The 11,095-nt window shown below is 29.0% G+C and overlaps 1 protein-coding gene across 3 annotated transcripts in view; it reads left to right on the forward strand.

Annotated features, from left to right (window-relative positions):
* Positions 1-9,385, forward strand: part of LOC108691897 (transmembrane protein 8A-like) — a 9,850-nt gene extending 465 nt beyond the window's left edge. Inside the window, exons 1-13 of one of the 3 annotated variants that reach the window (XM_018199846.1) lie at positions 35-178; positions 610-781; positions 1,956-2,163; positions 2,295-2,422; positions 2,868-3,151; positions 4,317-4,582; positions 4,727-4,855; positions 5,709-5,911; positions 6,087-6,244; positions 7,729-7,955; positions 8,233-8,427; positions 8,647-8,781; positions 9,171-9,368. In XM_018199846.1, coding sequence (XP_018055335.1) covers positions 154-178; positions 610-781; positions 1,956-2,163; positions 2,295-2,422; positions 2,868-3,151; positions 4,317-4,582; positions 4,727-4,855; positions 5,709-5,911; positions 6,087-6,244; positions 7,729-7,955; positions 8,233-8,427; positions 8,647-8,781; positions 9,171-9,368 — 2,328 coding nt within the window. In that variant the 5' untranslated portion in view covers positions 35-153. Of the gene's footprint in view, positions 1-34; positions 179-609; positions 782-1,955; positions 2,164-2,294; positions 2,423-2,867; positions 3,152-4,316; positions 4,583-4,726; positions 4,856-5,708; positions 5,912-6,086; positions 6,245-7,728; positions 7,956-8,232; positions 8,428-8,646; positions 8,782-9,170 lie in introns of those variants that run through there. The other 2 variants (XM_018199848.1, XM_018199845.1) reach the window with 2 other exon arrangements.
* The last annotated feature ends 1,710 nt before the right edge of the window (positions 9,386-11,095 follow it).

Below are 11,095 nucleotides of genomic sequence, written 5' to 3' on the forward strand. Positions count from 1 at the left end.
CTCAATTATCTTAAAAAAATGGGAATTAGTGAAATTCATGCAAGGAAATGGGAATTAGAAATGGAGATTAAAAGGCTGAAATATATTCTATACGATTTATAATAAATTTATAATATAAGAATTCTTTGTCAAAAATTAAGATCAATTGAAATTATGAATTGCAACCAGTTATATGAGAGTAAGAGAAAAAAAAATAATTCGAATATGTCAACCTAGTGAAGGAGAAAAAAATTTAAGATAAATAGTTTTGTATTTCGCAACTTCCGTCCCATTAAGTGGGATGTATAGAATAGAATATATTTCATTTGAGCATACAATTTAGCCAAGAAGGATTTTACAATTTCTATCTATCTTGATGCATATGTTCATCCATATTTCATCCTTTGAATTTTACATGGGCTAACATCTAACATTTATTATCTCTTATCTGTCATTGTTTATTACACACTTATATCTTACTTCCCACATATCTGATTTTATATCATTTAATTACATACTTTTGTTTGTTACTTTTGTCTTCTTTATCCTATTCTACATCTAATTATTTATCTAATCATCTTAAATGAGTTATGTATATTTAAGATGATTTCTGAAATTCTTCATTTGCAGTGAGTCGCTGTATAATACCACAGGCAAATCAGGAAGATTTACTTCGCTCGTTCAAGAGCTATTCCGATGTGACAATGTTTCACTTTACAGTACCGAAAGAGGTGCCTCGAGCTACATGGCAATTTGCTGCTTTTATGGATGATCCTACATGCCATACACGAAAAGTTTACATGTAATATTTTTCCTGACTTTTATTTTAAATAAACTTAAATTTATATACAAGATGTCCTACACCTAACGTAATCATCCCTTGTATATCTTTGCAGAATAAGATTGAATCAAAAATACAAATTGTATAACTTATAACAGAGCACAAAATCAGTTTTTAATTCTTTTTCATATGAAGATGTAGCCATTTTTTGAAGTGTAATTATATGTAATATTCCTCTAATTATTATGCATGTTGAAATATTAAAGTAGAGATGAGAGTAAAGAAGCAATAGTTTACGATACATTTATATGCTTTATTCTGACACATTTTAACATGTAAAATATCTCGTGAACTATTAAGTCTTTGTTAAACGTGCCTTAGTACTTTTTTTTGTACAGAATAATGAAATTAATCAATTATCAAAAAATTAATAGTTTACGAGATATTTTACATTTCATATCAAACTACCAGAGAATAAAGTACAAAATATCTCATAAATTATATGGAATTTTTATTACTTCTACCTTAATATTTTTATATGCAGACTCATTAATCGAATTATACTATGTAAAGAAATCGTACAATTCCAATTTATTAAATGGTCATAACCTTCATGTAATCATGACAAATAAATTTTTTTAATTGCTTCTTTAATTGTGTCCCACTTGTACCATATTTTTCATTTTACCTGTAAAGCTAAAAGGAGAGGTGATGTTAGATGGGATATCCATTAAAAATTATTTATTCAATAAGTGTTTTTAGAATAGCACACAATTCTACAATATGTAATGACTAACCGAATTTTCCTAATGAAAAAAATTATAAGAACAATTGGATGGATAATTATAAGTTATTAATTAATTTAAGCCATCTGTATTACCAACTAAATCGTAATTTTTGTATAACAATTACTTTTTTCCTCTTTTACATTCGAAAATTCTTTTCCAGAATTATATGCATTAATATGTGTCTGTAAGATGGAGTTTATGCCGAGAACAACAAAAAATTTCGAAATTGGAATCTTAAGAAAAATTTTTTTCCATTCTCAATATAAACTTTACCTCATAGATATATATTAATGCTGGTATATTTTAATCCTGGAAAAAGATTTACGAATCTGTAAAAGAGGAAAAAAGTAATTATTACACAAAAATTATAATATAGTCGGTAATACAGACGATCATTTTTTTCACAGATACCTAAAGTTTGGTAGTTATCCAGTAATCACTGTAAATAATGGAATATCAACAAAGTCAACCAAATATGATTACGATATCGTAGTCACTACTACTACAACTTATCAGTCGAAAAATGTAACTGTTGTTCCAGTATATGAGCCACAACCTGGAGATTGGTTCGTAGCAGCTTATATGTCTTATTGGGATGAGAAAGTTCAACAGCAGGTATATCAATCAGCTATTTTAGTTGTATGAATAATTAGTATCACTTTTTTATAAATACGTTATTATAAATATTTTAATTTACGAAAAACATATATAATCTATTTTATTTCTCTTGAAACTTTTTTTTTTAGGGCCTAGGACACAAATGTCAATATAGCATAGGTGCAATAGCTCTATGGTCGCAAATAGATAATATTATAAATATTCCTATTAATTATCAAACGAGATTGCGAACAAGCGCAACGACAACATACTACAAGTAATAATTAAAATTGTTATTTCATTTATTATTACAAAATGAATTTAATATTCATAAAATTTTTTTCTCAGTAGACCGAGAAAAAAATATATATTTATGTTGTAAGATGTATAATATATATACACATATATATTTGAATTACATTTTACAATTTGCAAATGTAAGATAATTTAAAAATGTTATGCAGATCTAACTTAAAGAAAACGAATAGATAAAAGTTATACAAAGAATGTATATTTTCCATAAAGGAAAGGACTCAATGAATCACATTATATTCTTGTTTTTAACAAGAATAAAATGATTCTTTGTGTTATACTGTATTATTATGCTGTATCATCTGTGTCTCTAACTGGGAAAACTTTCAGAATGTTTTGCACTATTTATATCACTTTTCGTTAATTACACAAGATGCAAAATATTCACGTCAGTTATAATTTTTATTCAGGATATATATTCCGTCAGGATTATTGAGCTTCCGTTTATCGATCTGGAACTGCAATTTTACGTTGCATAATTTTCGTGATATTAATAAACCTTGTATCGAGGCCTTGTACCTGAAAGGACGTGTTTTGCCAACATCCAATCATTTTCATTCCACGGAATCTAAAATTCTTACCACAAACGCTAGTTATTCTTTCATAGAATCTTCTCCTTATGAAGATAGTTATTATTATTTATTAATTGTTTCGAGTAGCATTATAGAATTTAACATCAAGATTGATACAACAGGTAATTTAACTTTGATATATTTTATTCTCTTGCTGTATGCATGTGTATTTGGTCATAAGTATATATATATTCGCATGCCTGCATAACACAGTTCTCGGAGGGATGCTTTAGACTTCCTCTGCAGAACTATGGTGTGCGCGCGCGCTTCTCTCTCTCTCTCTCTCTCTCTCTCTGTGTGTGTGTGTGTGTGTGTGTGTATGCGTGCGTGCGCGTATGTATGCGTGCGTGCGCGTATGCTGCGTGCGTGCGCGTGTGCTGCGTGTGTGCGCATTCATATATTTGCATACGTGTACATATTGGCATAACTGGAAAATTAATAAATAGCATAATTAATAAAATTAAACTAATAGACTCGATATACAATTTTATATCTTTTATTGGAATATCTTTTTGCAAATTCTATAGATGAGCGAATTTTCGATAATTGGTATATTATTGAGAATAAACAAATTGCAACAATACGTGGGTCGTTTGATAAGTTTGGTAAATTTCCATGAAATGGCGCTACAATCCATTTGATGACGCGACATCTCGAAAGATCCACTCTTCGAACCCCTTCAAGCCAAATTTCAGCTAGAAAGGACGCATAGTTCATGTTTGGTAGTCATTTGAAGTAGGCTGTCTCAAACTCTGCAAAATACTCATTGACGGCGACAATGACTTCCTCATTTGACGAGAATTTCTTCCCACCGAGTCAAGTTTTTAAGTTTGGGAACAGAAAGAAATTATACGGGGCCAAATCCGGAAAATAGGTTGGATAAGGAATCAATTCATAGCCCAATTAGTTTTGTTTCATTGCAACGGTCGACTTGTGGGATGGCGTCTTGTTATCTTGATGGAAGAGCACTTTTTTGCGCGCCAATCTCGCTTCAAATGACTATCAAACGTGAACTATGCGTCTTTTCTGGCTGAAATTTGGTCTGAAGGAGTTCGAAGAGTGGATCTTTCGAGATGTCGCGTCATCAAATGGATTGTAGCGCCATTTCATGGAAATTTACCAAACTTATCAAACGACCCATGTATATCGAATTCAAATGTAGTTGTAACATTAAGTTATTATAATTGTTTTTATGTATAAATAAAAATATTAATTATACATACGCGCACGTACGTGTAAAAAGAATGTACAAATGTAATAAAAGAAATATATAAATAATTATTGTAGAGTGTCCAATCGGATTAACAGAAAAATCATTTACTAGAAAATACACGGACATAATTCCTTTAAGTTTTAATTCTATAACGGAAACAAGTACTTACAAAGAGTTAATAAAACACAGATGGTATAATGAAGAAATCAATGATAGCAAATTTTATAATAGAGATGAATTTTATCGAAAAAATGAGAAGCGAGATATTCAGTGTATACCAAGACATCGATTAGTTCGCGTTAAACATGCGGGAACATTTTCAACCGTTTATCTTCTGCAGGTGATATCTATCGTATTAAGATGAGTCGTGCATTTTTTTATTACGCTTTATAAAATAAAGATTGAAACATGATATATATATTTTTTAAATTGTTTATATGATAGCGACTAGTTGGTATTAACATTGCATCATTGAAATTTTTAGGGAAAAGAGTGGTTAAGTTCAAGACTAGTATTAACTGATTCAGTTCCGATGATGACGCAATTTGATATTTTACCATTGATAGATATCGGTGGAACACTTGATATCAATGTACATCTGGAAATAAAGAAGGTAAAAGTTTTAAGATGTTACATTTTTCAAACTTAATTAAGGTAGCTTTCTTCAATTTTATCTTTTTATATACATTATAAAGATAAAGAAAGGAACAGTTAGATTTGCGCATCTCAAGACCAAAAACTATTTCACTTATGGCATTAAAAATTTTAGTTGAAAAAAACGTTAATTTTTTTTTCCCTCTTCAAGTTTCTTACTCTTAGCATACGACCATAGGTGTCTCACATATAAAGCCCTAGACACACAATGCTAGACAATAGCGATAGGAATTGTATAGAAATAAATGATGTATAATAATTCCTCCATTTTAAAAATTCAACAGAATCAGATGTTTCTGATATTATTAAATAATTTCTGCGATTCTTCTCTCCATTTTCAATATTTTTATTCTTATTCTAATGACACAGAATAAATATTTTACGCGCGCAAAAAAATCGCAATTTTAATGTAAAACAAGTGAAACCGTACACATCATAGGCAACTCAACTAGCAAAAGCGCGAATGAAAGAACGATAAATGAAATTTATTGTGTAGACAAAATAAATATAAAGGAAATAAACATAAATAAAAATAAACATAAATAAACAAAACGAATTTAGAATATAGGATTGTATTGATAAATATCGATGCGATAAGAAGTTATTAAATTGTTTGAGTACTGTAAAAGAAATATTTATTAGTCAAGAATGACTAATAAGTATCATGCATTCTATGTAGCAAGGGAATAAAGGAAGGAGAGATGTTGTTTAATAATAGCAAGTTATGTTTCAGAATAGAGGAGCTAAACTTAAAATGGTTCGACATATTTGGGATCGAACATTGGATATATATACTTGTGTAATCCTTTTAGCTGTCATCAATGCGATCGGTTTTGGTAACAATGTGCATTCAACGAAATCGTATACCTACAATAGAAGATCGTTATTCTTGTCAAAATGGAACTTTGGCGATAAACTTGTCGTCATTAAGCAAACGTAACGCAAGTTTATTAGTAGCGTATCCACAACCTGGCACATGGTACATTATTATCCTTGCGACATGTTATAATTATGGGTAAGAGAAGATTCTTCATCTGAAAAAATTTAATATAATAGATGCAAGGAAAGATATGTAGGCTTATAATCGAATAATTGTGTAGGGGAGCTTTTGATACAAGATTCATCAAAGAATAAGTCGTGAATAAGAAGTAGTTTGGCTTAAAACAATGTAATATTTTGTGTCTGTTTAGTAAACCTGTGCGCTGTCAAATCGAAGAAATGTCAATACTATTGAACATACGCACCAAAAGGTGTATATTTTCTGACCAAAGTCCTTGTGGTAATCATGGCATTTGTCAAGAAATTCAAAAGAATATCCTTCACTATGCAACGTGCAATTGTTTCAAAGGTAATGTTATTTTAATATAATTTTTTTTATGCATCTCTTGTACAATTTTTAATTTTGTTATTAAATTACTATTAAAACATACTAATTAATCATTCAGCAATTAATAATTTCACAATTGAATTTTCAAGATAACTTTACTGACAATATATTTTTAATTTTTTACACATCATTATTGAATTCCTGTGTATCGGAAGGGTGTCTTAAATTTTCATCAGCGAGTTCCATATATATAACAAATTTTAATGTTATATTGTATTTTAACGTTATATTATAATTTTGATTTTGTATTGTATTTTTTATCACAATGCAATTATTTACTCTCGCACGCACACTTGTCCGTAGTTATATATTATATTTCATTGTTTGAATTACAATGAGATTTAATTGAATCGAATATTTTAATCATAATGCTAACAAATTATTCAATTCGCACAATTTTATAATTCCATATAAAGTATACGCGCATGCACACACACGAACAAAGCATTCCCCCATTTTGTGAAAACAATATTTATTATTTATTTATTTATTTCAATCCTTGGCTTCCAGTTTACATTCCATACAAAACATATATACATATATATTCATTCCACCATATTAAATAAACTTTAATAACTTCAAACGAATATAAAACTAACTATCTATTTTATGAATTCATTACCTTGTCCTACATTCTAGCTCATTATCGCAAATTAACATAATCTACATATACCCGCCAAGCCTAAAAGTTTGATTGCACCATCTGACTAACTGTGTGTATTAAAAATACTTGTACTGAATTAACCGCATTGATCGAATTCGCCTCTTCGTAAACTGTGATATATGTTGTAATTAGTCATAAAAAGTTCAGCTATTATATATAACATTTTCCTTCTTTTCTATTTCTCTTCTTTCTTTCGTTTCCTTCCTTGCCTTGTCTGTCCTCTTCATTGTTTCCAGATCTCTGCCTTCTTCCCCTATAAACTCTTCCATCCATAGTTCATTCTTTGTCGCTTCACATTCTTTTAATATATAGAGTACAGAAAGCAATATTTAGTTTCTCAAAAAGAGAATGAATTCATATTTGTGTTAAATATGAAATATATTATGATATACAAATAAAAATATGAAAGTGAAAAGCATAAAAATATTAATGTAATATATTTGCAATTAATTTAATATAATAATAAAAGAAAAATGATAAATGTTTCCCTTTACAACAGTCAGCCCCAAATGATCTCCAACTGACCTTGATTTGACCCTCAAAAAGATCAAGATCTTTTTGAAAGACATTGACCTTTTTCGTCACTTTTCTCGTTATTCATTAAAAAGTTGTGAACAGAACAATTTTTAGTCACTTCCGAGATGAAAGTTAAGCCGTGATTTTATTTTCTTTTTAATTTTATGGAACGTAAAGTGTGCACGATTCGAAATTGACTTATACAGAAATTATGTGAATAAGCTACAAGTTCTGTATATTTCTGTATATATTTCAATCATCCTAGGTTACACAGGATGGGATTGTACAGATATTTCAAATATCATTCCTACTATTTCTCTTATGAGCATCATACTGCTCATCACGAGCAATGTTTTTTTCGTACCAGCTATATACGTAGCCATAAAACGAAAGCTATACGCTGAAGGACTGGTGTATTTGGTTACGATGCTGTTTTCGTCTCTGTATCACGCTTGTGATGAAAATGGTCGATTTTGCATTACGAAGTATGAGGTATATGTTTTCGAATCTTTCTCTATTTTTAGCATCCTTGTAAGAGTAACTGTGCTCTAGTCTAGAAAAATAAAATTCTAATATGGTATTAAATTTCATTCAAAAATGAGAGAAAGTTCAATTATCTTTAATGAATAATTATAAAAAGAAGTTTATATCTCTCTTTCATGATATGTACACACATATTTTACAATCAAAAATGGATAAATTATTAAAATTTACATCTTCATATTTTCAATACATCATCTTTATGAGATAATGTACTTATTTGATACAGATCTTACAATACATGGATTTTTTTTCGAGTATTTTGGCATTTTGGATGACATTGATAGCAATGGCAGAATTACCAAACACTATTGTATCATTATGCCATATGACAGGAGTGTTCATCATCACTTTTGGAGTGCAGATAAACAGGATGTGTTTAATCAATATATTGATACCGCTGTCATTGGGTATTATTATACCGGTAATCTAGAATGATTTTCTTTCTTAATCTGATTAATAATCGGATGGTTCTGCATCAAAGAAAAAATGTTAATGAATGAATAATTAAGGATAAATAATCTTAAATATAAGTAAAGACAATTTTCTGTAATGAAATGTAGAAAACATGACCGAAATTTATGTAGAAATAACTGAATTGTTGCATCAAGGATTGATAAGAAAATAGCAATTTCTGTTATAGGTTTTCAGACATACCTATCGTACTTTTCAAGCCAGAAAATGCAAGAAACCAAATCGAAAAATACTACTAGGTTTGCTCTTTGCTATTACAGGTTTATTACTCTATTCTTTTATTGAAACGGAGAAAAATTATCAAGTATGTATGATATGTGTGCGTGCGTGCGTATAGTTTTTATGCGCACACAAACACGTATATATTTTATAAATTTTACTACCTCAAAGAATTGTGTATTATAAATAAACGTTTTTTTTTGTGAACATTTTGGAGGAATATTAAAAAAAAGCTCTATAATCTCCATATTGTCAACTAAATATCTCGCATTATATCGAATTTGAAGCAAAATAAAAATTTTTAAACTTTTAATTTCATAAATGGTAAAAGATTTTGAGAAGATGCATTTTTATTGTAGAATTTAAATTTTCTTTTATGAGCGTTGTGACTAAAACATTTTGTTATTAAATCATGAGTACATATTATCTTCTTTTAAGAGCCTTATTATTTCTTATTTATTTATTTTGTTGCAGTATGTACACAGTGTGTGGCACATTATCATGGCAATATCGTTAATATTCTTGTTACCACCGGCAAAATTAAAACAAACTACATCATCGATAAATGCTTCATTCGATGATGATAGTGAATCGTGGAATTGCAAAGAATTTTACGGGATCCCTACATTTACAATAATTGATCAGGAAAATGGAACAATCGCGTCAAATTGAATATATTTATCATAAAAATCAGTGTCCAAGTTTTCTTTTTCTTCTCTTTCTTCCCTCCCTCTCCTCCCCTTCTTCCGCCTCTCTCTTTATCTTTAATAATAATTATTATATACATATATACATTGTATACATATATATGTTATTTATATAATTTTGTGTGTGTGTGTGTGTGTGTGTGTGTGTGTGTGTTTTATAGAAATATAAAAGTACATTACGTATCCCCTCCTATATACTTACACACACATGAAATGTCTATTTTAAATAAATACTTTTTCAATATGTACGAATTATTGGTACATTTCTATATCTAGAACATTTTTATTCGACTATTACGTACTGAATTAACGTTATTGAATTAACTGAATTTCGTTATACAGAGGTGCCAAAAAGTTTACGGGTTGGTTATCGCCATGTCGTAATCCGTTATTAACGTTTTGTGAATCTTGCTGTTTAAAGAGTCTTTAATTTTTTGTGGTTAAACTAGTGTATAAGAGTTGTTTGAAAAGTTTTGAGCCTCATGTACGCGATGTAAGTCGAAACGTTCGTATGTATTGATAAAAGAAGATGAGAAGTCATGTAAAAAAATTACTTAAATATAAATATTATATATTAATATATACGCTAATGTCAACTGCGGTTGCTCTCAATTATCCTTATTTCGCACAATTAATTTTATTGAACTTGAGAGCCCGAAATGTTAAATTAAAACTTGATAATTGAAATATTATATTAAAGTTAACAGCTTTGAAAATTTAACTTAGTTAAGATACGTAAGTTAATTCATAATTAAATTAATTACATTAGAAGTTTTAAGTTAAAATTAAATCAACTTTTTAACTTAGCATTGCTCAACCTTAATTCTTATAGATATCTTATAGATATAATTTTTATTTCATCGCAATAGTAATATTAATAAGTCAAGAAGAAATTATTTTAATCTCAATACGGCTACTACTTAACACTTGAATTGACTTTATAAATCAGAAAATTAAAGAAAATTACAAATAAATTTAGTGGAAAGATATATCACGTTATTGTACGTGACTCAAGAATTCAAATTCACATCATAGTCATCCATAAGTACGATATGATTGTTTTCTTTTAGGTCGAAATAATATAAGTATGTAGCTTGTAAGTGCCTATATAACGTAAAATAACTTTTTATTGTATGTCAGACACGCAGACCATGATCAGGCTTGATCTTCTATATGTAATTCAACACCGGTTTAACTTGCTACTTCCTGTCTTATCTTCTGGCTGCCCCCCTCTGGGCCCATGTCTGGTCCGATCCTCCTTATTCTCTTACCAGCAAACGAGAATGGATTAAAATGGATTGAAATTTTTTTCTATTCGAATACGTATTTTAAATAGCAAATACTTTTTTTTTAGATTTAATTGGATTCAATTAGATTCAATTGGATTGAAAAACTGCATTTCCTATTCAAATTTTTGAATTGAATAGTATTCACAATATGTGTGCACAGAACACAATGTGTGCACAGAAAAAGCTAATATTATTTTTAGATTGAAAAACATAGAGATGTTCCAAGTAATTCCTATAAATAAATAAAAATGCATTCAGAATTGAAAAACTTCGTTTTAACATTCGTGAATCAATATTTCTGAAAATCTGAATCCATTCAATTCATTTCAATCCATTCTCATTTGCTGAGATAGGATGAACAAGCGTTTCAATGACGTGATTGTGATATGTATAAATATATATA

This window comes from Atta colombica, unplaced genomic scaffold, assembly GCF_001594045.1.
Source record: "Atta colombica isolate Treedump-2 unplaced genomic scaffold, Acol1.0 scaffold55, whole genome shotgun sequence".
In the NCBI taxonomy this organism is placed as follows: domain Eukaryota; kingdom Metazoa; phylum Arthropoda; class Insecta; order Hymenoptera; family Formicidae; genus Atta; species Atta colombica.